Source organism: Nyctibius grandis, chromosome 2 (genome assembly GCF_013368605.1).
Source record: "Nyctibius grandis isolate bNycGra1 chromosome 2, bNycGra1.pri, whole genome shotgun sequence".
In the NCBI taxonomy this organism is placed as follows: domain Eukaryota; kingdom Metazoa; phylum Chordata; class Aves; order Nyctibiiformes; family Nyctibiidae; genus Nyctibius; species Nyctibius grandis.
In genome coordinates, this window is record NC_090659.1 from 35,965,842 (window position 1) to 35,993,193 (window position 27,352).

Consider the following 27,352-nt stretch of genomic DNA (forward strand, 5'->3'; position numbering starts at 1 on the left):
TTTGAGGTCAGACTATTCCTATATATGATTGTCTCTAAGAGCTAATATAAATGCCATGTGTAACAAACAGAACATGACATCCATGACCAGAAAGTAGATATAATCTAATAAGTACATGGACCCCCTCACGGTTACAGAATTTGTAGTTCTACCAGAAAAGACCATAACTAAAGCTTCTCTGCAGATCTGTATTGGCCATAGCAACCAGTGCTAAATTTCACAGCTCCTAAAATCTTCTTTCAAGTGCTTATTTGTTTCTTCACTTTTCTTCAGATTTTCCACTTGCCCATTTTTTTGGAAAGCCGGAAGAGAGAATCAGATTATGGAAATAATAATCTCCAACTCTTTTACCTAAATTTGAGCTCAGTCTGATTGGGAAGGAAAATAGCAGGTATCTTTATTGTTTTTTTGAGAGCTCAAGTCAAATCCAATTTTTCTCAAGCTGAAAGTTTAGACATTAAGGAACTATTCACAGTCAGACAGTTCCGCTCTGTCACTGTAAGATAACTTTCTCTAGTGTCAGCACCGTAGCTTGTAACATTTCTGATTACTGGAACTTTCTACTGCAGATGGAAAAGCCAATATCTGGAAAAAAAATGAAAGCTGGTGCTGCCAGTTATTTGATCGATCTCTCACACTCAATACTTTGAGCACACTGGCAATGTTCTGTTTCCACAGTTGTGATACACTACCTATACATGTTTCTCTGCAGTTGGTGTGTTGAGATCCAAAATTTCAGAGCTAAAAGAAGAGTGAAAAAGGGGAAAAATTCAAAGCTATTTATATTGCATTGTCACACTATCTGTCACTTTTAGCAACTCATGCTTAAGAGTACTCCCATCAGAGTATTTTGCCAAAATCTTTTTCTGTTTACTGTCTTGTTTAGTCTCCACTAAGAGCTAACAATAGATAGTATTAATTATTTTCATGGATGTTTGTGGAAAATATAGTTTTAACGGACTACCTTACAAAGGTATGATGAGAGAAGTTCTCTGGCAGTTCAGAAAGTTTGAAACCTCCTGCCAATCAGTAGCAGAATTTCATTCACAACAGATAATTGTTTTGTTTACAACAAGGCCAGGTATTGACCTATAATGTTTTGCCCTCACAGTAAGCAAGAAGATTCCTGTTTATAGTCAGCTAGGGCTTGAAGCTAGCCGAGTCCACACAGGGCACCTGCATGGCAGTTTTTGGAACAAGAGCTGAAGCTAGGCCACACAGGACTTTATTGGCATAGGAGAGAAGAGACGAGGCATGACTTGATGCTCTGAAGGAATCAGTTACCAGGGCTAAGGGTCAAATGAAGCATCTATGGGTGAAATTATACTCAAAAGGGAACCTGCTAAGAAGCGGGATAAGGAAAGACTATGCTCTAAGTTATGATCCTGTTTAGGAAAGCAAAGATTTCACTGCCTTGTTTGAATAGTTTTGTGTGTTGACTGGGGTTCAGAGACTGCTAACAGAATGAATATCTGCAAAAAATCTCATGCTTGGTGTATCTGATTTGCCACGCCATGCAGGGTGTTTTAGGATATACTCTCCTGTTCCTGTAATCGCAAAATTATTCCAAATCCTACTCTGTTCTCTTTTCCTCTTACATTTTCCTGAATATTTGTTCATTTTTTATTTACTTCTGGATTTTGAACTTCCCATACATTCAACATTCTCTGATTTATCTGTGGCTACAACTATTTAGTTGCCAAAAAATGGTACCAAGCAGCACTACGTTGTGAATGATGTATTTTTAATGTGCTGCAAGAGCCCTACTTTATGCAACCCTTCAAAAAGCAGGGATTCACTCTGGGTAGGTAAAATGCAAATACAGTAAATGGGATGGTCCATGTGAGAGAAAATCTAATACAGAAGCACAGCAGTGAATTTATGAAAGCAGATCCAGAAATATTTCCTATGCTAAAGTCACAGGCTGATGACAAAACAGTCATCACATACAAGTAATTCATAAATCCATAGAGAGCTGGAATGAAAAGTGATTTACAAAGGATGCCACAGTTGATTTAACAATGCCCTGAAACCTTCAGTCTTGCCTCCCAAAAGCAAAATTTATTGAATCAAATCTTGATCTTTTGGTGTTTTGGTAACAGATACTTCTGCTCTCACTGCACAGCTCCCTCTGCTCTTGAGCTTATAATAAAAATACCATACCTGGGTTTAAAAGGATAGCATTCAATAAGGTTCTAGCTAAGATACTTAATACTAAAACACCATATGAACATTATATATGAACAGACTTCTAAAAGTGAGCTTTTATAGTACAAACAAAATAATGTCAACAAGTGAGGCAGAATCATTATACTAAATATCCTGTGGATATTTCTCTTTTAAATGGCAGGTACCTCAGACAGAGAGAAGCATGAGTCACTGGTTCTGTCCAAGGGGTTGTGAGAGGCACAGATATATTAACAATCACTGGAAGAACAGATCCCAGAATTCATGGCTTGGTATGTTATCCTATATACTATGTTCCTCTTCCTCCCTTAGTTTTGCTTTTTCAGAACTGCAAAAAGGTGTTTCAATACCTAGGCCAAATGAATGTGTAATTGCAAAAGTTGGCAAAGCAACAGTTTTCTTGGCAGCAGCAAAGGAGTCCATTTCAGACGAGAGAATTTTCTACATTTACCTGACAACCAATGGCCCTGTTCCTGTTCCTACTCCTTCTCTCCTTCCCCCACAGTAACTTTATGAAAGGCTTCTAGGAAGTACTAGATCTACAGTACATGGCTGTGCCATCCATCATACGTGGTCACAGCTCTAACTGGGTTCCTGTATTTTTGGAGCTCTGACCATGAATTCACAACGCATGCGTTTTGTTAGTGACCACAAGGATAAAGAAACAGTATGTGTCTTAAGAGGAATATGCTAAGAGCTTTTTACTGTACAAAATGTACCCTGAGACCTTGAAGCTGCCAACTTTCTAGTTGTCTGTGTTGTAGGCAATGGCTACATTACCTGTGCAGGATGCTCTCCTTATTACATAGTCTACAAGCGCTGATAATATCAAAGATATCTAATATTTCCATACAACTGTTTCTACGGCTGCTTATCCAAGAAGAATATGCTAGCTAAGGACACAACTGTGGTTGTCTGAAATGTGATAGCAAACACAGCTTTTCCATTCAGAGATTTTTATTCATTCTCCCATCCCTAAAGTTTTTCTTGTAATTTGGGGGGCGGGGCGCTCTGTGGCAAACATTGCATTAGCGGGATGCATATTTGCAGTTGCACAAGCTAGTGCAAATTGTTTGTGCAAAGTTGCTAGCATAATACATGCAAAACTTAGAAAAATTAAAACATTTTATAAATCTTCAGGCCATGTTGAGAAAATAATATATAGTGGGATCCTGCTTTCCACCACCAGGGAAATATTTTCCTTCTTAGTCATGAAGCTACCGGACTCTCTAATTGAAATATTGAAGCAGCAAAACTTCTGGACAATATCAAATTTAAATGAGAGTTCTCATATTCCCCCACTGTCTTTTCGACTGACAGAACAAGGACTGCAGCACTGTCATAGCTGTCTGAAGCAAATGAGGATAAAAAGTTAAACTAGACAAGTGCTGTTCATTAGAATAATTTATTCTGAGATCATTCTTCTGCTCTACATCTACTCTGAAACATGTAATTTTGGTACCTCCCACACTGCTTTTATTGACAGTAAGTAATCTAAGAAAGGGAGGGTTTGAAAACTGTATGTATTCTTTAATGGCAGAAGTCCAAGATGCATCAGTTGTTCCATCACTGTGTATGTTTCCACTGCACCATTTAAGAAGGAAAAAGAAACTTAATTATTATCCATTACAGAATAGTATTTAACCCTTATTTTGATTTCTACCCCAGAGCAATTCCCAGTTTCATCTCTTACTGAAGAGAATGGACCTGTCAGAAAACTACAAAACGGCTGAGGCAGGAGGGCACCTCTGGAGACTGTCTCATCCAACCCTGTTGCTCAAAGCAGGGTCAACTAGAGCAGGTTGCTCAGGGCCATGTCCAGTTGGGTTTTTAATATCTCCAAAGGTGGAGACTCCACAAAACTCCATGGGCAACCTGCTCCAGTTAAACCATCTTCACAGTAAAAGCAGTTTTTTCTTATGTTTACATGGAATTTCTTGTATTTCAATTTATGTCCATTGCCTCTTGTCCTTTCACAAGGTATCACTGAGACGAGTCACCCCCCATATGCACTCCAGAAGCCTCGTGGATTGCTTGTGCCCTGCTGAGTTGCCCCTGCAGCAGATAGCAGTCAGTCAAACAAACGATGCAATCTCCTCCAGGAAAAATCTGGTTTTGCTTCAAAAATTTCTGTCTTATTCACGGGAAAGATAGGCTTTCCTCTGTATGTTTATCTAAACAGTAAAGCAATAAGACTATCCAAGCAGATTTAAGAAACTTATCCTGCAAGTGATCTATGTTAAATTAGAGAGGTGGTCTGTGGCAGCATGGAGTTGATCCTGGACCTTCTGGGGAGAAAACTTAAACTACTCTAAAACACCACAGAAGTCAACCCCAGAGCATTCACAAAATCTTGCATGAGGCCTACGATCTTTCTAGATGAAAAATCATTAGCTTAAAATAAAGGTCCCATGCCCTCCTACAACACCTAGGTGTTTGTTTATGATGAAAAGAGTACATACACAGCTCCTTCTGTAGGAGCAGTTAGCAACACTTCTGATTGTGTCCCTTGGCATGATCTTCTCCATACTGCTCAGTCTGACTGTGTGACAGAGAAAAGCGCAGGGGATGTAGGTGCTCCGTAATGAATGAGGGCAGAACTGAGAAAACAGATTTTTGCTTTAAGGAAGATATACTCTCGCAACCTCTTCTCTGTTAGCACTCGGGCATAAAATTCTTTCAGTTAAAGAAACAGAAAACTCATTCTGCCTTTCAGAAATATTAAGTTTTTGGTGAAAAATCAATAAAACAGAAAATTGTACTTTTCTGGAGCTAGGGAGTTTACAAAGGTTTTGCTGAAACAGGAAATTAGTGCAGTTGTGTGTGAAAGAAGCAGCCTTAGCAAAGAAGATGCACAAGACAAATTACAGCCACCAAAATGCTTTCCTTGCTCATTTCTAGAAGATAAAACATACAACCCCAAATTTCCTCCTTTTAAGTAGTACTATTCATCAGGAGAAAACCTTATCTACTGGTTATATTACTGTTAAGGACATGTCCTTACAGCAACTTCCAAGGCTTGGAGATTTCTCTGCGTTTGTATCCTTCAGGACTAAAATGACATTTCCAGAATGCAGTGCTTTGTGCCTCTTTATCGTTGTAGCATGCTATCAGAAATAGCTTACAGCAATAGCTGTAGCAATAGTTACATATCAGGGCTGAATGCAGATAGCTCTTAACTATATGAAATAGCAGGATCTTGAACAGAGGGGAAGTTTCCATGGGGAAATAAGGGAAAGAGCGTTTGTACCTCAGCTATTACACATTCTGTTAAAATTCACAGCAAAGACTTCCATCGCACCTATGAATTAAGGAAGAAAAAGAACAGTTCATTCCAGGATGAAAGGCACATTACTTGCTGGAATTTAGTGAAATTTCCTCTAAGCATAAGAAGAAACAGCACTTCTCAGAAGGTGAGGAAAGATAACATTAGGTCTTTTTAACTCTGTGCTGGCTATGGTGATTTTATGGGTACAAATCAGCTTACAAAATTAGTTTTACACTTCATTCTGAAGTCAGAATCCTGTAGTGTTAGAAATATTATCTACTTGGGTTAATCTGGAAGCAAAGGGATATACTTGAGAAATGGACAAAAGCAGTTATCGCTATATGAAAAATATGAGGTTTTTTTTTCCTCCACAGTACCGTAGCAGAGATGGACTGGCTGACTCAGAGATCAGGCACTAAGCAACAAGCACTTCTTTCCAGTAAAACAGAAACACCTAATAAAACGGCTTCTGTTCAGCAACCCCACTGCTGCAAAGAGCCATTTTCCTCCCAGGTGCAATCATACAATCTCCCATATTATGTGTCAGCAATAGGCTCGAGAGGCCACCGCCGTGTAAGCAGGGCAGAGGAATGGGGCAGACTCCTGCGGAGCGAAAATCACTGCTTTGAAAAAATTACTTGTTCAGAAACAATTGCGCTGCTTGTCAAAGCATTTTGATAAAACGGTACATCTGCGCCCCCTTAATTCAAACAACACTTTGACCACTCAGACTACAAGTTTTTTAGAACGCCAAATTTCATAATGCATGCCAGCCAGTGCCCTTGGTTCACTGCTTTCATAGTCCTGACACCTCCCTTTTCCTTGCATAGAAAAGAGCGCAGAGAGGAGCCAGTTGAGAAGTCAGGACCTAGATCTAAGTTCTCGTAGATGTGACACTCCCCACCATATTGCAGTGATAACTCATGCTGAGTCCCCTCTGTGCAACACCTGACATACACTTCTCTGCTACAGTATGCTGCCTGTAATCTCTTCTTTATCAAAGGGACTAAATCACTTATCCTACATTAAAAAAAAAAAATCTCTCAACTGTGCTATTGTGATTGTACCAGCTACAGGTAACGTAGTTTACTGGTGTACAAACAATGTTAATACCTACAAAGGCAGAAGTCCTCTATCAGGTAATAAAAGCAGGATATAACCAGGAACGATTAATTGAAATAGATAACAGAAAGAATATACAATGGGGATGTGAAAGGAAATTAGGAAATGTTCTGAGCTGGGAGATTTATTAGTCTAAAGATCTACATCTCTTGACAATGTAAAATTACACTTTCAGAGCATTATATCATATGCAGTAAGGAATAAATCCAGACTGGCAGAGCTGGACTAGATGACCTTTACAGTAACTCTCTAATTTTTAAAGAATTCCCCAGCTCTGTCATGGAAAGAAATTATAACAGGCCATTTTTTCCCCCATGGTCAGATGCGAAAGAAGGTAACAGAGAAAGTTTAAAATAAAAATTTTCCACAAAAAAAATCCAGTTGTGCTTCATGATGGCCCATAAACCAATCTTACCTCACCTCCATAGCATTTTGCTTTGCTGCAATAATTAACTCTGGATCTTAATAAAAATGACAGAATATATAGAAATAGATGCAAATCTCCCACATTCAATACCTTCAAATTTCATTTTGGCAACCGCTTCCCCAATAAGAGACAATTCATGGTGTTAACTGCTTCTTTCAAAGAGGAGCAATGCAGATGTGAAAATATTCTCTCATCTGTGACAGGAATAATATTCCTCATGAACAATGCAGATATTTTTCCATATAATTAAAAGAACTTAGCACTCCCTCATGAGGAGACGAAATAGTACTATTTCTCAAAATGTATGCTTAACCAGAACTCAAGTATAAAAGCTGCATATGCATTTCCACTCTCTTCAGCCTTGAGTTCAAAGGACTGAGAGTCTAGAACTGGCAAAACATATGCAATTACTGAGGCACTTTCAAAAGATGATTTTAGCTAAACAGCAACGAAACAACAGAAATTATGCCTTAAATCAGAGCAAGTTGCCATCCTCTCAGCTACTCCTAAATTCTCTGTTTTATTGCTCACCTCCAACTTTTTTGCCATGAGGACAGCCATGAAGGGCAGCAGGTTGGCCACGAGTTTGTGCAGTTTCCATCTCAGGAGGTTTTCAACATCCAACTGGGCAAAGCCATGAAAAGCCTTGTCTGACCTCAGAGCTGGCCCTGCTTTGAGCCAAAGACCAAAGTAGAGACCTCCTGAGATCCCTCCCAGCCTGAATTATCCTGTTACCCTATGCACTTTTTATGCTGGTTTCTGAGGCATTTGGGTTTTTTTTGTGTAGCAAATTCATTAGGAGTGATGCCTTTCTCTGAATAGGATTACATGAAGGTGTTTAACTGCAATAGCAGAGGACTAGACCCAGGAGGCCTCTCTATTCCTCTGTATTGGTTATGCTAGTCTAAAAATAACACAATGTCATCTTCCATTAGCAAGGAATTGATATGCTGTTTCTCTCTTGCCTTTTCTCTTAGAAATGTAGATTTATTTCGGACCAGATTTTTACCAAACCCAGAAGGAATATCTAGATTTACCTTTTAGCACAACAATCTTATGGCTATCCCAATCACTTCCACTTGTCACAAGTGCCTTATGGAGTAAGGCATATTTTGCTTGTTGGTTAACTGTTTCAACCTTTTGTTTGTTTTACATGCCACACAGTTCACTTATGGCCTAGATGAAATTCCTACACTGATTTTAACAACCTAGCTACTATTTTTATTACTTGTTTTGTGCTTGTTACATTTATAAAGTGCTGCATTCACAGGAAGGAATATATATAGTATCATTTAGATTGTTTCTTTTTGGAGTGAAAAAGCTGGCCAAGGGCTGAGAAAGTGAGAGATGCTGCTCTTCTGTCTGAATCAGACACATAAAACCACGAGTCTCCAATTGAAATAAACCCATCATGTGCCATTGTGTAGGTATTCAAAGCTGCCTACAGCCAATGAGAAAATTGTGGCTGTGGGACATGATGGTGTTTCAGACTCATGAAGGCACTAGATAAGAATTTTCCATTATGTTTCTTCCTCTTATCCATCTTCTCCTTACTGCATTTTTAAATTGTTCCTTCCAATCGTGTCTCAGAGCAAAAGGCCTTCTATACCTGAACTATACTAGAGGAACCTGACAGGAGAAATGGACACAAGCTAGGTGCTCATGATGCCTTCATAGCAAAATTGGATATTCTACTCTGCAGTGCATTATATAAAAATTTTTACCAGCACTTTTGCCTCTGAATAGACTTTGAGTCCTTTAAAAGAACTCCAAAATCAGATTATTCTATAACTTCATAAGCCTATTCAGCTCTGTTTGTACTGCAGAATGGTGAGCTCCTTCCATTTCCACACATGTGGACCTAGATATCATCACAGCCTTATTTTCTTGTTACGTGCTCATTGATAGGAAAATGAACAAGGAGTTAAGTTGTAGAACAGGCCAAACTGCTCTCCTACATCCCCCCCATAAGGCTACAAAAACTAACATGAGGTAAGACTAGTATAACCGACGGAAGAAAGGGATGTAAATATCATAAATGTTAGTCACCTCCAGCGAGGGATATGCCAGTGTTTAGTTTTTACCAGAGTCAAGCTATGCTGGACCTTCATAAACAGACAAGTACTTGAGGAGAAACTAGGGCACCACAGCAGTTCAGACTATTGGACTTGCTCTACTGAGGTGCCTGGGAGCCTACTTGGAGTCCACTCTGAGAGAGCTGTTTTTGAAAAGGCTAGACATCGTGAAACATGACAATTTTTTCACTTGTGAAATCTCAACAGTACATGTGCTACTTTCAGTTGAGGTTTGTGCTTTCCTGCCTTTCCAGTGGAAGCTAGTGCATGCACAATAATATTTAGACTGTAAAGGGCCAATTTGCAACAAAGCAGCAGAGAAATGAGCGTTTTAATCCTTTCTTACTGTAGTAATAGATAGACTGAATTTTTTTAACAATTATTAAATATTTTAAAAACTCTTCATGATGTTAATTTAATTTCTGGACAGTTATTTGAAATCCAATGCAGTTTCTTAGCTGGGAATATAAAAATGCCAATGTTTTTTAACTTCAACACAAGTAGAATTTTTTAAATAAGTATTTCTTACAAGTACATTTTCAAGAAGGTGTTTAAAATATCTGTTTCTGATGATTGATGCCTGTAAGTCCATAATAATTCTGCAAGTTTCAGTATTATTTTAATACAAATATTTAAATGGAGATGAAAGACCACAGAGGAGAAGCAAAACTAATTCAAATGTTAACAAAAGTCATGGAAATACTTATGGAAAATATTTTTCACTATGCACTTAGGTTAAACTGGACTTTGATATCAACTGCTAGACTTTTATTCTATAGTAATTACAAGTCTAACTATAGACAATTGTGAAAACAGGGAGGAGAAAAACGAAAAGGGAGCCTTGATATTTAAATACTGCCGTAGTTGGACTTGAAACATTCCGAAGAAGACGACGTACCAACTCCATCTGTTGTAATGGTACAATGACATTCTAGATTTCGGACACCTACTTAAAATCTGTGCAATTGATTTTCAATTTTTTTCTCTACAAACTTATTTTTATTTAATTACAAATATCCATAATAAAAAATCACCAAACAGAAATCCTTTAAATACTGTGATGCTTACAGTTATAATAAACTGCTAGTTTTTCTGTGGGGTGGTTTTGTTTTGGGTTTTTTTTTTTTGATAAATAGTTTTCCAGTATATAGTGTTTATTAGATACCATTTCTATTCAGAAGATTTTTTGCAGAATTGATGGGTAGCTTGTGCACAAGTTTATTAGGAAACTAATATACATATGTTCTGCACTTTCTTAAATGCTAGTTACTGAGTACTACAATTAAAAGTTTTCATAAATACACACCTATTCGATTCAAGAATTTTCATTAAAAATGTAGGTGCTTTATGTTCAAGTAGCTTCTCTTTTTCTTTCCTTTCAGCCTTTCTGCAGAGAGGCATAGGAGGAGTAAGAGGAAATCAACCACTTAAGTAGAGTTAGACTTCAAAGTTTTCAAAATCATGAGCTTTTGGTAAATTGTCCTCCATATTGAGAACACTTGAATACATACATTTTGAATGGAACTTTTAAAAAGCATGTTCCTGTAGTTTCTCTGGGGGGGTGGGTGGGAGGCAAGAAATATCTGGAAATATGCATCATTTAAGTAGAAAAGTTATTTTTCTTAAAAAGTTACTGTCTCATTTCCAATTTATCAAATCAGCTAAAAATTGAGTTTTGCAATAGGTCCATAAGCAAATCTTCTTCACTTACAGTACGTTCAGCAAGATCACTGTTGCAACCAATTCAAATTTGCATGCTCAGACTGATGCAGACCCACCAGTTCTGCTGAGCAAACCCACTGAGCTGAACCAGTATGTCAACCTTCACGAGGACTGGCAGAGGGAGACAACTGAAATTATAACCTTGGCCAAATCCCTCATCATTGTTGCCTCAGTGTCCTCACTGGCAGAGTAGAAAGGAGAGTGCTTGGCTCTCTGTAAGTGCTCATTGCAGCAAGTACTGAAATTAATTATGTGAGATAAGAGTCACTGAGCTGCACTCCAACCACATGGATAGTTATACACTGTTAAAGAGGAAAAAAATAAGTTTGCCAAAGGTGTACCGACTTCACTGAATTTGCACCAAAAATCCCCAGCTGATGGCTTTTATTTTATTCCTCCCTTATTTTAAGTAAAACTAGAACATTGAAGATAGTGCGTGTGTACTTATCTACACATACAGATACAGCAAAATCCCTGCGGAACAAATCCCTTGTTTCTTTCCTGTATCCGTTCCTCAACCACCTGTTCCAGATGTATGAACTTTAAATGGTACATCTTGCTACTAAGCTTACTTTATTTTCAAATACAATTAAAATGACGAAGAAAACTACTATAATTAATTGAACAATTTAAAATAGGCTGGTTACCAGCAAAGTGAGAAGCTGTTACTTTTTTGTCACTTTTCCTATGACAAGCAAGTCATTAGGTATTGCTAAATACATATGAACAAGCGAGCATACACTGGAAAAGGCAAAGGGATAGGAGGCAGGAAGGGAGAAGGCACAAGGTCAGTAATAAAAGTTTTTTGGTGTAGGTGTGGAAACAGATTGTAAGCAAGGTTGCTTTTTCTTGTATAACTCCCTACTATATACAATAGGCTGCAACATTTTCTTCCCATAGCAATGCTGTTTCTAGACAAAGGGAAAGTTGTATTGATCCAGATAGGAGCAGATTATTATTAACCTGATGCGGAACTTCTTTTGACTCATGACACTATCTCCCTCCTAAATAACCACATTATTTTCCTGCAATGAAAACAAAGCACAACGTATCAAGGAAATTCCTATACAGAATAACATAATGAACTTAAAAAGCTATAATCATGTGTCAGAGCTTTCATCTCTTGTGCCCCAAAGGTCCAAGACAATTTTAACTGCACCATTTTATATCTACAGTAATAGATCACATTGAACACCTGCTTGCGCATTAGATTAGCAACAGCTCAAACAGTTTCCCTTGGCTTAATAAAAACATTAACACTCTGTGTTGGTATTTCTTTTGCAATACTGAGGAAGAAAAATAGAATGCAAAAACAACAACTTGGCTAGAAATCAACATATGCTGGAAACACTTTCTGGAACAGGAAACAAAACAAAGCAAAGTGGTGAAGAGACTTTGTATGTGAGGATTAAAAAAATACTGTAAGTGGATGCAGAGATGATTACTTCACAGACATAACACAAATTAGTTTTTCTTTTGCTGTTGTATCAGCTGTCACATCAGTATGTTCAGTGGACACAAGTAAATGCTGTTCACTTTTCAAGGCCATAACTGAAATGCTCCCTTGACCACACAGTTTTTATTTGTAATGGCAGGTCAACAATGTAAACAAAATTGTTAAAACCAGTGATTTTATGCAAATTTAGTATACTGACAGTGACAAAAATGCTAGACTGCCACGTTCTTGTGATCACTTCAGAATATAACAATTTGAATCTGCTGGCATTTTTCAAAATAGCTTTTAACAAATAAACAACCACCACACACTTCTGAATTACCATGGTAATTTTTTAACACCATCTACTTTGTTTACAGGACAAAAACGTATCATTTCTATTGTGGTAATTTAATTCATCAGTGTAGTTTTTTGATCCAAGATTTTTCTTTTCTATGGAGCCATGTATAAAAGCAGTATAAGCAAGGAGTTGAAGTCAGCATAATTGTAAAAGCTGCTTTTCTGCAGAAAACCTTCACAGTACAAAGGTAATCAACCTGCACACATCAATGGCTGCAAAATTCAAAAGGAAAGAGGCCTGTAATTGTAAGGGGAATTAATCATTAACTAGTGGGATGCATTCTTAGTCCAAAATTATTTAACATTTATATCAATGGACTCCGAAAAGAGTGAAAACATCAATGAATAAAGGTAACACAGAATCAAAGACCAGTGAATGACATGAGACCTGGATGCTGAGTGAGCAGCATGATTTCTAGTCTGGAGAATTCAGAAAAAAAGGAAAAGAAAATAGAGAAAAAATAAGAAATTAAATGTGCCTCTTTTTTTTTTTTTTTACAGAATATGCATATTAAAAAGATAATTTCAAAACGAGGGGTTTGGTAGTTCCATTCCACAGCAGACCCTGGATTCCTGGAGCTTCAATACTCCGTGTTATGGACTTGGGAACCACAGGGGCCCAATTTGAGGGCCCAGGGCTCTTACTCTCTGATATTTCATACTTAGGGTTGCTTCAGAGACATAGATTATTCAGCAAGCATACCCAAGAAGTTGTATGTTTCAACATGGCCAACCATACACCATGGTATATATTTAAGAACAAACAATGCAAGATATAAATTATTAAATTGGCAATATCAGTCTTGCAAATCAGTGATTGGGAAAAGTGACATTACAGAAAAAATAAAACCAAAACCAAGGAATAAACACACTCCCACTCCAAGACTATGGTCAAAATAGGTAAATAGTCCTTTAAATGTTTAAACAGAGAGGTAGTGAACAGGAATAGAAAGGTTATATTACCTTTCTATCCAGCTCCTGGAAATTTATGTCCTGTTCTGGCATATACACTTTAGGAAGGATGTTTAGGATATTTAGGACACTTTAGGATTAAATACAAGGAGTTGAAAGAATTATGAGAATGATGAAAGGATATGAAAATACACTCTCTCATGACAAACCCACAATGCTCATTCTATTTCTTTTAAGCAAGAGAAGGCTACAAAGTGATTTGATTATAACCTGTAAATTCCTATATTGAGAGGTAAAATTTGGTAACAAAAGACCTTTAAACCTAGAGGATAAAGGTATATTTATAGCTTAGGTTGGACATAGAAGCCAGGTGAACACAGGCTAACAGGTGAAAACTTTTAACAACAAGAGCAACTAGGGATTTGAACTACTTAACAAGCTGGTGGAGTATTCTCTAGTACTGGGATCTAATACAAATGATTGAGGCACTATAGGTACAAGTTCAACTACAGCCACCTGGTAGAAGCTGCACTCAGGAAAATCCACTGGCTTATGGTATGCACTGCAGAGCGTCACAGTATTCTCTCTTCATGTGATATTCTAGTATGGTGAAAATATCAACTTCCTAAAAAAACCAAAACAAACCCAAACAAAAAAAACAAATCAAAAATCCCAGTCTCTTTCACTACTATTAATGCAATTTTTGGAGTTACCACCATTCCTCTGCACTGAACTCATGCTCATCCACACGCTCTCATTTACAGAGAATCCAAAGTCTTTGTGAAAACTAGGTAGCTAGTTTGTAAAACTAGCTTATAAAAAATATTTTTTATACTTGTAAAAAATATTTTCTAATAGGACAGCTGCTTTTTAGTGATCTTCAAGATGCAGTTTGCAATTTGAGCATTAAGTATGTTTTCATTTTCCTATTTGTTATCTACAGTTTAATAAAATTGTACTGCAGTCAGATATGAGCTCCTTGTGTTTTATCTGTATTCCACAGGATCACAGAATGGTTAAGGGTTGGAAAGGACTTCTGGAGATCATTTAGTCCAACCCCCTGCCAAACCGGGTTCCCCTAAAGCATGTTGCACAGGGTCGCATCCAGGCGGGTTTTGAATATCTCCAGAGAAGGAGACTCCACAACCTCCCTGGGCAGCCTGTTCCAGTGCTCTGCCACCCTCAAAGTAAAGAAGTTCCTCCTCGTATTCAGATGGAACTTCCCATGTTTCAGCTCGTGCCCACTGCCCCATTCCCTTGTTCTTTATCTGTTAACTGCACTGCTTATTTAAGATTTTAAGAAAAGTTCTGTCCAATTCATTAGAAAACCTCTGGCTCTACTATGTGGCAAATATATATAGCCCCATCTGCAAACTAGATTAGGGTTTCATAAGCCTGTATGCTTGGGTGCCATCACCACAAAAAGGGAACTGTATTGTACTGCACGGTGGCAGGCAGGTGGCTTCCAGCAATAGGACCAGCAATAAACAGCTGCAGAGGGCTGTAAATGCTTTGTGAAGGGCTCCTTCCCCTTTCCCCATGGACAAATCAATGGCCCAAGCTTCCTCTTTCTGTTTATTTCATGTGTTTTGCTTCAAAGCCAGTTAGCAGATCAATACTGATTTGCGTTCTGAAGAACGAATAACCTTTATTTATTTTTATAAATAAATAAGCTCCCACTAAACTTCCAAAAAGATGCTGAAGATTTAATGGCATTATAGAGAGAGACATCCTTTAACAGTATGATGCACAGAAAGGATTAGCAGACACCGGTGGAATTTGTGGTGTTAACAGTTAAGGTGTTTTGTGGACGGGTATCCAAAGTACACGAAAAATGCCAGTTGTCAATTCTAAGCTTGCTGTTGCTCATTAACTTCCATACTAGAATTGTGAAGAATTTTCCAGCTCCTGTCTATATTTTTGTGCACAATTTGGAAATCAGACATAATGGGTAATAGAGGAAACCAGGGAAAACCAAAGATGGCACCTTAAAAAAATAAAGCTTTTCTCACTGCACAGTGTCAGGAATTTAACGTATACTAACAAAGAAACATTACCAAGAGATAAGTATTCTCTCAATACATGTGAAGTATTACTGGGTGGAAAGTCCTCCATTACACAAATAACTTTTCTATTTTGTTCTGTAAATATTTGATTTCAAGGGCTCTTGCACTGATTAGATTCCTTCTAGGAAGGACTGTAGACATTACAAAGATGACAATTTGGGGACACTTGCAATCTCCTTTGCTTCATGTATTAGGGAAACACTATATATCAGTCTGCTTTGCAAATGGAAATCTCCCCACTATCAGATTTCCAACTTACAAAAAGAGCATAAAACTAAAGGCGGAAATAACAATGTAAGAAAAAATGTTTGTCATCATACCTAAACTATTACAAATGAAAAAGGAAGGGAATAGCTGTTCTTGCATCTGGGGAATTGATTTAATTAAAGTGCACCAGAAGCGCTTACTTTTAATACTAAATGACATCTCTGAAATTTATCAGACTCACGTATACACTGCAGCACACTAAGGAGTTTTGGAAGCCAGTGGATCAAGCACTCAGATGGTGTAAAAGGATGTAAAGGTGCCATTAGTTTCAATTAATCTACACCAATTATAATGTGATAAATTGTAGTGATGTTTTACAACAGGAAACCAAGTTACTTGTCTCTCACAGGTTCAGTGAAGCTTTACCTGCCAGTTTTTCACAGCAGACTGCCTGAGAAGCCCACACTGCCATCTCCCTTAGACACTAGCAATCTAAACTACATAATTTTTGTTAGTATATGAAGATAATTTAATTTCTATTGTTTTGCTGTACAGTTACTGTGTGTATATTCCTCTACAATGACATCTTTTACTGAGATCTAAAATGGAAATACTTTTATGGGGTGAATGTGATATCATATCTAAAATATGTTGTGATCTTCTAACTCCATTTTCTTGACACATTTAAAAACTAGCAAGTTACTGCATTTTTCCTTTTACATCCTATTCAGCAAAATCCCTTCCTTCCCATTTATTTGAGTTATTGAGGGCTAAATGTTAAAAACAATTATACACATTAGGACTCCCGTTACCTCACAGGAAAAACAAACGCCTCCCACAAGTTTTCCTGCCATTATCAGGCCTTTCAAGTACCTGAAGTAAAGGGGTTGTCTGATAAGACAGCATATTGCAGTGACATAGATGCTGGAAAGAAGGTTTCTAGCCAGTCTGGAAACTGCTGCTTCTTCCCTCTCCATTAGTAGCAAGTAAGTCAAGGCAGAAATACCGCACTCCATTTCAAATGTGACATCTTCTAGTTAAAGGAGCCAAATCACTGGTGCCCATTCTACATTTGCAACAGCAAAATAAAGAATTCTAAAATACTTCTTTGGGATCTAGTTATTGTCCAAGGAAGAGGAATCAGTGCAACAGTAGCAGTCCAAAAAAGGTTTCAACACCACTATAAGAACAAGACAGTGTCTCATCACAAGCACAGAGCAAGAACTTTTGTTAATGTTATTTTTACTCACATGGTACAAAGCAGTTTCTGGTCCAGGTGTGCCCATGACTTCTTGTCTCAATGAGTCCATTTGTAAACTAGGCAACAGTGAGTAATGACTTGGACTACTACTCTTGTCTCCCTTCTTTTTGGACTTTTTCCCAGTATCCTTTTTGCTATTCCTTTGAAACATGTAGTCTTCTTGACCTATTTTCTCATTGCTCATATAGCGAAGCAATGAATTTTCTGTTGAAAGAAAAGTAATGCAAAATATCATTGTGAATTGTTCTATGTATGTTAAACCTGCTTCCAAAATATATAATATTCTTGCTAAGATCTACTGTGAATTTTAACTCTTCAAGACTATTTCATTAACAAAACCTATTTGCTTCTTTGGTGTGGATACACTAAGAAAGCAATCTCTTGGTAGGGAAAATTCATGATTCTTGCAGTTTTCTGGTATCTTTGACAATAAAAGGAACAGAATATAAAAGAAGTCCCACATCAATAAATTTTGTCTTGGAGTTTTCAAAAAATGAGCAATGATACACTTATGATTGTATCTGTAATCTTTTTTTTTAAACAGGATCCTAATGAATACAAATGACTGTGGTGCAATACACTTAAAGTATTTTGCTTTGAACATTCATTTGAGATTGTTCACCGTATCATCCATACTTTCCCTGAACCATTTTCCAGCACCTACCAGCTTGTAGCTGAGGGACACCCTGAGCCACAATCAATGTTTGTGAATTTAGGAGAAATCAGCCGATTTGTCTTTCATAAACTTGTCCGGTCTTTTCTTGTATTAATGTGAACTTTTAGCATCCACAACCTCCTGTGGCAAGAGATTCCTTAGCTTGAACCCAAACTGCACAAGAAGCCAGCAATTTTTCTTTTTGATCATCACTCAATGGAGACATTTGGTGTCTCTTGGGTCTTGTTTCGGAAAAAACAGTGACAAACCTATTTCCTTCCTTCATTCCACACAAGATTTTATAAACCTTTATTACATTCTGCCTAAATTCTCCCAAACTGATGATAGCCAGCCTACTGAATTGACCCCGATTTGGAAGTCACTCCATACCTCTGATCATTTTTGTTGTCTGCTAAACCTTCTTCAATTCTATTGTATTTTTCTTAAGAAATGTAGAGACCAGAACAGCACACACACCCAGCATGAGCAAGAACTTGTACAGCAGTGTAAGAATACTTTTTCATTTGTCTTGTATTCTTTTCCTAATAATTCCTAACAGTGTTTCCTTTTTTCATCCCTACTGAACATTTAGTTCATATTTTTATGGAAATATCTATCATTACTGTAGCATCTTGTTCCTGGGCGATAATAGCCATCTCAGAAGTTATCATTTTGTATGTGAAGTTATGTATATGAGCCTCAAAAACCAGAATTTTGAAGAACTTATCCTTGATGATTTTGAGGTGAATCCCGTGCTGCTCTAGAATGTCTTCCATCAAAAAAGAACTCATGAAGATAGAGAGATGTGATATATAATTCTCATTTAAGCATAACAATATTTATCAGTAATAACCATACATTTGTCCTCTAGTGTTATAAAATTTAGGCCAGTTTCAAAATGGACTGGATAATACAGCTGAATCAATGAAATGCCAGTATAAAGTTAAGCCAAACTGCAGGACTTTGCAGTCATGATTTTCTTTTGCCTGGCTGAGCAAACTCCTCAATCCTAATAGAGGCTCTGCAAAAAACTAAGTTTACATAATGAAAGAACCCAAAATAGGTTCACAAAAATATATATCTAAACAAGCAGCAAAATGAGGTTGAAATACATAGCTTAAAGCATGATAAAACCCATAATGCCTTGTACAAGATGTGTGTTCAGATCACTTACCTCTCCTACTCTCTCTTTTTATTTTATTGGGGTCTTCATAATCCCCCACCCAGTTATATTCTACTGGCATAGATATAGGCCTTAGTTTCCCTGGAAACAGAGGAAAAAATTTAGATCATGCACCATAAGGCAGCATTAAACTAACATTCTTTAGAAGAAAGAATAAATTATGTGTTAAGCTGCTATTCTACAGGGTTGCTTATGAAAGAGGATCCAGCATCGCCTCTGAACAAGAGGTTAAGATAGGAGTTCTGTTTTGTTTAACAGACAAGAAGCAGCTAAGTATTTAATGGATTTTTTTAAGTTTAGAAAATAAATCCAGTGCCCTACAAAAACCATCGTCGGACTGATGTTTGAGACTGATAAACGCATTCAAATTACTTTAGTTTTCACTGAACAACATCTATTTATTATTCTGAAAGCCCCTGGCACACGCATGGAGAGAACTGTTTTAAACCATGTGTGAATTGTTGGTAACAGAAACGTGTCCACATCACTGAAGTACCTTCACAAATAGCATCTTTGCTGGTGGGCTTAAAAGATCCATTAGTGACTGAGTAAGACAGGAAGCAGAAAACCTCTACATGTAATTTCTTTTGTAGCATTTCATCCACATAAAGCAAAGCACATTACTATTGGTAAATTCACCTGGATTTCAGACAGCAAGAAAGAGAAAAGCTGAAGACTAGTATATCTTTTAAATTTTGATTTGGAAGCTGCTGAATTGATTTTAAAAAATGCTGTGAACTATGTTTTCTGCTTAAGGATTCCACAAATATAGTTGGAAATTCAGTGAAAGTGTGCTATGCAACTTACTGGGGTTACTTAAAGTCATCTGAAGTTTTTAGCGAGTTAATTACTATGTTGAAACAAAACAGAGTAGCACAGCATATGGCACAATATCTGTCAGGCTGAAAACAAAAACTTTTCACAACAAGGTCAACCCTCGCTCTTTTTTTGAATTGAGCCACTGGTCACAAAACTGAAAAGTGGGAAAATAATTTGTTTTTAAAAGTAGCAGAGCTTAAAGTAAAAACTTGAGCAGTCTTGTTAATTATTTTAGTAGAAAACCCCTACATAAAGGTGATCAGTCTTATTCCACATTTTTGAGGTTAAATCCATGATACACTGAAAAAGAAAGACGTGTTTATATTGAAAAAAAAAATTCAAACATGTCTATCTACCTATTGAAGTATGGCATCCGTGGGAAATACCCCAATATCACGCAAGCAGCATAATGTAAAAGGTTGTATTGTCTTTTTATAAAAATAACAAAAAAAGGTGTATGTTCTGTATAGACCACAGGATCAGGTCACAAATACATCATTGCTCAGGAAACACAACATATATATTTAACTTTTTATTTATCATTTATTTTACTATTTATGGACACATATTTAAGTCTGATTGAAGCTGGTGAGATTTAGACCACACAGTTAAGAAGTCATTTCCCAAGTGGGGATGTATTCAGCTCATGTTTACTTGATCAGAAGTAACTTTCAATTGTTACTTTTTCTAGAAACACAACTTCCTATTCTTTGTGAGGCTGAACTCACAGTATCTTATTGAAAGGACTTGCATACTCAAAAAGATACAAAAGCTACAAGACCACATAAAGTCGGTTTGTTATCAAAAGCTATGGCCACAACAAATTTTCTACAAAATCTCTAGCTGTTCAAAGTGTGTGTTTTTTGTATCTGACAGTAAAACTGCAATGACCAAATTTGTTTCTTTCCTTAAACTCAATTTTCATTTGCCTGCTACCTCTGCTAATCTCTTTCTTGTTAATCCCTATGGATTCCCTAAATCCTGTTTTCCCTGGTGACTACACTCAGGAAAACTTCTTCCTTGGGATGTGAACAGAAGCTTTCCGAGGCCAATTAGCAACAATTATACAACAGCTGGAAGCCAGTAAGAGCATGAAAGAGAAATCTCGTTGTTAACATTGTCAAAAAACGTCAAAAGATCCCAATAAAGAAATTATGGAGGGCCCTATTAACCTCTCACAAAGGAGCACTAAGAAATACTTTTTAAAAAAATTAACACCACCACATAATTAATTATGAGCATGTGCTGAAAACAATTATTTCTCTAGGCCTTGGAACTCTGTTTGACCTTTTTTAACAGGTTACCCATAAGCCAGAAGAGTGTTATTGTAATTTTCGAGCTTTCTGTGCAATCCTAAGGTCATGCCTAGCCACAAATCTTATGCTAACAAATGCCATGTGGGAAACTTCAGAATTTAATGCTGAAATGGGAATATTTTTAGAAAATACACTTAAATGAAAATGGACTTGATGGTGTGAATTCATTAAAAAAGAAGTGAGATCAAAAGTGAAAGGCTGTATAACAAATGTGTTAAATAATGACTGATTTTCAGTGCAGTCTTTGATCCATGTATTTATAACCCTTTCTGCTAACAGAAAAAAAAAGGCTAATAAAGCTATCCTGTAACAAAATAATGGATTCAGCAGGCCTTGAAGAAGAAAGGTGTTCTTCTTTACTCTAGACCACCAATATTAAAATTTAACATCTGGAACAGAGAGTACATCCCTGTTAATGGAACTGACTGCATCCCTCAATTGTAATAGTTGAAATATTGGAGTAAGAAAATTGATATATCCACTTTGAAAACTTAGCAGTTATTTTTTACACTATGGGCATGGTTAGAAAACACCTAAAAACACTTTGAAATCAAAAGGATACTGAGGATTTTGCAGCAGGATTGTGTAGTTGGGTAGAAAGGGTGCATTTTATGACAACATATCCTTTAATGTTGAGCAAGCACATTGCTCCAGGTCCTGAGGATACTTTACACAGCTCAAGCTCAGTTTATATCAAGGTTCCCAGATGATTTGGAGCTTGGCTGCCTGATGTACTAAATCTATGCTTCCTCATAAATTAAGTCTATCTTCTTCTCAAAGGGATATGATGTCAGGATTACTATAACAACTCCAACATACAGCTTGTGCTCAGTTTAAAAATTGAAATAACACAGCAACTAGGGTGAAAAAATATTCAAGTGTGTGCTCAGCTAATACCATAGTAGTCAAAATACCTTTTTTTAAACATGAGATTTCCTCTTCATTTTCTTCTATATCCTAACAACTTTATGACTGCACAACTTTATACTTGGGAACAGAAAATCAATTCTCCCAGTCCAAAGCTGAAACAAGTTACAGTACTAGATAAAGGATGAGTTCCAACAGATGCAAAGGGAAGGCATAAAGGTTTGAAGAGCAAAACTCTCACCAGAAATTGTTTCCAAGTTCTCACCCCAAATAAGTCAAAATCCAAGATACGGAAGTAGCATGAATACACGTGCATGTTTACATGCAAAATTCTTTCTTAGACAACATATAACCTCAAATAAAGAGGAACTGCTACATATAGGAAGTCATCACTTCCCATATAGGAAGCTACAAGAGGTTAATACAGTATTACCAAAAAAGCATACTATCATCAGTCATACTTCATTTCTGGTTAAAGAGTTTTAGGGAGCAGTGCAGAATGAAAGCAGCATGTCATCTCTTGGTAAATCTCAAGTGTTTTTGATCTTTAAAAGTATTATACTTCAGCAAATTTTTCTAATGCTGAATTCCTAAACCTATGTAAGTCTTGCTCTTATACTGGGAGAACAAATTCATCCTGTACTTTTAGTAAAAATATATGGGCTTCTGCCAGGTTTTTTTTTTCATAAAATGATACTGAAGCATAATCTGGAAAATTGAGCTGATAACAAAATTACAGAACTTATATTCAGAGAAATCATCAATATAAAACTGGACTTGACCTCCCTACCATAGTAATTCATTCATTTTTTCTTGCACAGAACAAGCTCTTAGGTTGAAATTGGACTAAAGTAGTACAGAATTCTTAGCAAAATCAGTGGCCACTGAAAATATTTTCATGCTGAAAAAAAAAAAGCAGATGCACAAAAATCCTAAAATCAACAAATGGTGATTATCCTTATTAGATCGAAGCCATACCATATGTTGGTGTGCTCTCTCTCCTTCCAGGACCACTTGTTCTTCCTTTCTCATATTCATAGCAGTATAAAACTGCATCTTCTTCAACCACATTAAAGCGTTTCCGATACTCCTGGTCAAGAAATGAGTTTGGAGATTCGGATCCTGTATGAACCGGCTTGCCCACTATATGTCTGCCAACATCATCACATGGGAGATTTCCCTTTTCATCCCTTTAGTAAACAAGAGAGGTTTTTAATATATTGGGATAAGACATTGATTTTATTTTACTGTGAATATTTCAAAAAACATGGGAATATGCCAATATTTCATACAATCAGGAAACATGCCATCGATCAACATCAGGATCACACATCATATATGCATATGTATGCATGTATCTGCCAGTTATTTCACATCTCTGCTTATTCAATTCTTTTACAGACAGTATCCATCTTACTGGTTTCTCTTTCAAAGAATCATAGAAATAAAGCTGATGTGCAGCTACTCTTTTTTTCTTGTTTTTTTGGAATCTACCTAGCGTTTGGTGATTTAGGGCAGAGAAATAATGTTGACCTTACTTTTTTTATACTTACATTTTTAAATATATCAGATAGTTTTAAGACATAGCTATATGGCAAGCACGGACAAATTCAATTTTGTTCCTTACAAACTAACCTGAGAGCAAGCAGAACCAGGGATCGATGACATACAGACATTTGACATAGTCTTATACAATCAATTCAGGCCTAGAAGTTGTATCGGTACATCCATGCAGTACCAAACAGGGTGTGCAGCACCTGATCATGAGCTGCTATCCCAGGACAGTGATGCATTGCAAGGCACACACTTTTCAGGTTGTGTACAGATCCCCAAGACAATTGCTTTTTCCTTCCCCACACCCCCGGCCCACTCTCTGAAAACGCAAACTACTCAAAGGCATCAAACAAGATAGCAAGCTGTGTCTGAGGTAGGAGCCCTCTCCTTGCACGACATTAGGCAGGGCTCAGTAAATCTGCTGGTAGGACTGTGCCTGGAGGTGGCTGCAAAAGACCTCATCAGACAGTAATTTCTGGGCAGCAAAATGCATGGGAGGCAGCCAAGAGAGAAGCTGGGGCCTCATGCCCTCATTGGAGCACTTCTGCCCCTCTGGACTTCCATATGAATTCCGTGCTGGCCCATACTTCCCTTGGCACCCTGAGACTCCATCTGAGGACGACGCAAAGCCTCCTCATGGGATCCAGGCAGCCATGGAGGATGAGAAAGGTCCATCCTGCCTTGGCTGCGACAGCACAGCACCACAAACCCCCACTGACCACTACGCTCGCTTTGCCAGGCTGCTTTCCCAGAGCAGGGATGGTGTTGGCTTAGGAAGAGGGGCTAGTGCAGCCCCACCAGGGCTGTGAGCTCATCTCCAGTCATGGAAAGACTTTCCGTGGTGACAGTGCTGGGGGACCCCAGTAGGTAACACGATGGGGACTGACATAAAACAGCTAGATGCTAATCAGTGCTGGCACAAGGAAGCCTCTGTGATAAGGAGGGCAGCCTGAGCTGGAGAGATCTTTACTACGAGCATGGACAGAAGTGCAGAGCCACCAGGCAAACATCTTTTGCCACAGCTCTCTGGAGATGAGGGCTTCAGTACTCACCCCCAAAGGTATTCAACAAATTTGAGAAGACACTAACTTAGGACCAGCACTTTTAAGTAACTGGCACACAGAAAGTGTCGGTCCCTCTTTCTCATGCCATCCATGTGCAGTTATGTTGGCAGCTGTACTATCTGTGGGTATTGTCAGCAAGGAGGCATGGTTTCAGGGTTTTACAATTTACATTAAAATATCGAGTCTTTTACTCTATTCCAGTAACAAAAGGAGGGTTTTTTTGGTCGTTTTTTTTCCTTGGAATGGCAACAACAAACTGTGAGAAACAGGTGCTGAGCAGTTTGACAATATCTGAAATAAAGACATGCTTAAATATAGTTAATAATGGACAAAAAAGCCTGATGAAATGCCAAAACAGATTATTCAGAAACAGTGTACGCTACGTCACTGGTTTGTGAAATGAAGTATAGTCCATTAGGATTAAGCTGATAAAAAAAATTCAAATGTACATAGCTTAATCTCTCTGTAAGATTACAGCTTGTACTGATACATATTATAAGACTGAATCAGAATTGGTCCGAACTACTGCATTATCATCATGATTTACAAAATGTTATTAATAAATAATCAAAATACATTTTGAAGATCTCAGTTTCTAAATTAGAACTCGAAAACTGCTGAGCAGCGAATATTCACTAAAAATACTTCAAAAAGAGGATGCATTTCTTACCAAAGAAAAGTATATTTGTGGTGGTAATCATGATCAGTAGCAGTACAAAGGCACTACTTCTTTTAAGATAGTACAGTTTCAGTTTCAGGAGCAACAGGTCTTTACCGTATAACTACTGCATTCAAAAAGAAACCTAAGACTATGTTTTGGTCAGGGTTTCTTTTTGCAGCTTTTTTACGTTAATGGGTTACAACGAAATACTTGATGTTTTTTCTGTGGATTTTCTGAAAACCACATCCTTAAAATATTTACATAGAAATAACAAAATACTGTTATCAGAGAGATGAAAGACACATTCAATCCCTGTCAACAATTCAAGTGTCATGACTGACAATGTTTTTATTTAATTAGAAGGAAAAAAACTAGTGAACTAGACTATGTATTCTGTTTGTCACTTTAAGACAGATACTACAGTAATTGCATTAGCAAGTTCAGCTGTGCTATATGTGTCACATTTGAAATAAAATGGCAATTTTTTTTTTCAAGAAATAAAAACCAAGCCAGGTAACAGACGAGGCAGTGATGAGAAAGGAACATGGGATTCAGCTTATGACTTCACAAAAGGCTTGTGACGTGATCTAAATCATGAAGTGGAAAGTCACTTTTTTTCACTGGAAGGTTTTTCATATCTCTGAAGAGTAAGAATTTATCATAGAATCACAACTTTTCCTCCCCGCTAGGCAATTTACTTTGCCATATAAGTCACTCTTGGATAATCCCCAGGGAGGTCTTGTCAGTATCAGGTCATACGTCTTATTAATTGGCTAGAAGAGTTACTGATAATAAAGTCTAAGAAAAACTCAGCTACAAGAAACTCAGGTACAAGAAAGGACACACTGCCCCTACAACCTTTCCAAGAAAGTTAACTTAAAGAAAAGCAGGAAGTAATTTAAAAATACATTGAATGGACATATGACAGTTCGTGTCTAAGAATATGGAAGCTTTAAAAATACTGATTCCCCTTCAATACATTCCTAGACCTCTGGGTAGCTACTTCCATATTACTTATAGGCCATAATTCTCTCAGAATTCTAGGAAAGCAACATCTGTGTACATTATGGAATTATACTGAATCATTTGAGGTCATGTGAGGGTAGCATGATGAATCTGCAAGGACGATCTGCTGCTTTTCTGGCTTAGCAAGCCCAGAGACCTTGGAGAGATGAATACGCTTGTTCCAGGTGGCCGGTCAAAGTAGTAGATATATTTACAGGGAACAGCATGGTCATTGCAGAATCTAGCAGAGTGGCGACACTAAAATGCTATCAAATGTAGTATATGATATCATGTATATATCATCATAAAATGATATCAAATGTATATCTAAAAAAGAAAACACTATAGCAGAATAAAACAGTGCTCTTATTGAAGTTGAAAGTTTCTTGCTTTTAGGTCAGCATCCTTTGTTGCGTCATGGTTATTAGGCAAGGGGACTGAACTCTTTTCCTAGTTATAGATTCGGGGTTTCAGATAATTTTTCCTCTTCTGAAATAGGATGAGATTGTTACAGACAATAGATTATCCCATATTTGAGAAAACAGAGTACTGAACCTTCTTTTCTAAAGGCTACTGTCCGTTTTGCAGACAAGACACTGATTCAGATCATTGTGGCTCTGATTCAGCATATCTACCCTTAAAAAACAGTTCACCTGCAAAATGAAGTATTATCAGCCTAATCCTGCAGGGCAGGGATAAACAGGTAGGAACAGAATGGCCAGTTATTTTAAAAAATTTTTTTACATTGAATTGTACCTGAAATGATCTTTTTTACCTTGGAACATAAGGTTCTGTTGGAGGAGGGGGTATGTAGAGATCCTGAAGGGCAGAGCTGTCTCTTTTTGTAGGTGTGCTGATAGTGCTGGATGGCGTAGCAACACTGCTTGTAGGACTTCTAGGAATAAGAGGCTGGTTCAAAAGAGAGAGAGAAATAATCAAGATTATCCTTATATATTATACATTTTTATTTGAAAAAGCTATAAACATTCTATAGTTCAGAAAGTTAAAGAAATAGTTAACAGTTCTAATGTTTTGTGTGTTTTTAAACTGACTGGAAAAACACTCATTCTAAGGAGGCAGATCTACAAATGGACGTGTATTGTGCTTATAAAATTGAATCCACTGCTTACATCTTTTTCCCTTTGGCACAGCAAGATTATTGCCAATGCCCACAAAAATAGTAACC

General features: G+C 37.3%; 1 protein-coding gene across 2 annotated transcripts in view; it reads right to left on the reverse strand.

The window, feature by feature from the left end:
• Positions 1–27,352, reverse strand: part of CNKSR2 (connector enhancer of kinase suppressor of Ras 2) — a 232,024-nt gene that overhangs the window by 63,908 nt on the left and 140,764 nt on the right. For both annotated transcript variants that reach the window (XM_068420507.1, XM_068420498.1), the window contains exons 10-13: positions 26,942–27,075; positions 22,861–23,072; positions 18,872–18,961; positions 17,032–17,246 (exon numbers count right to left, since the gene is read on the reverse strand). In XM_068420507.1, the coding sequence (XP_068276608.1) occupies positions 17,032–17,246; positions 18,872–18,961; positions 22,861–23,072; positions 26,942–27,075 (651 nt within the window). The remainder of the gene's footprint in view (positions 1–17,031; positions 17,247–18,871; positions 18,962–22,860; positions 23,073–26,941; positions 27,076–27,352) is intronic.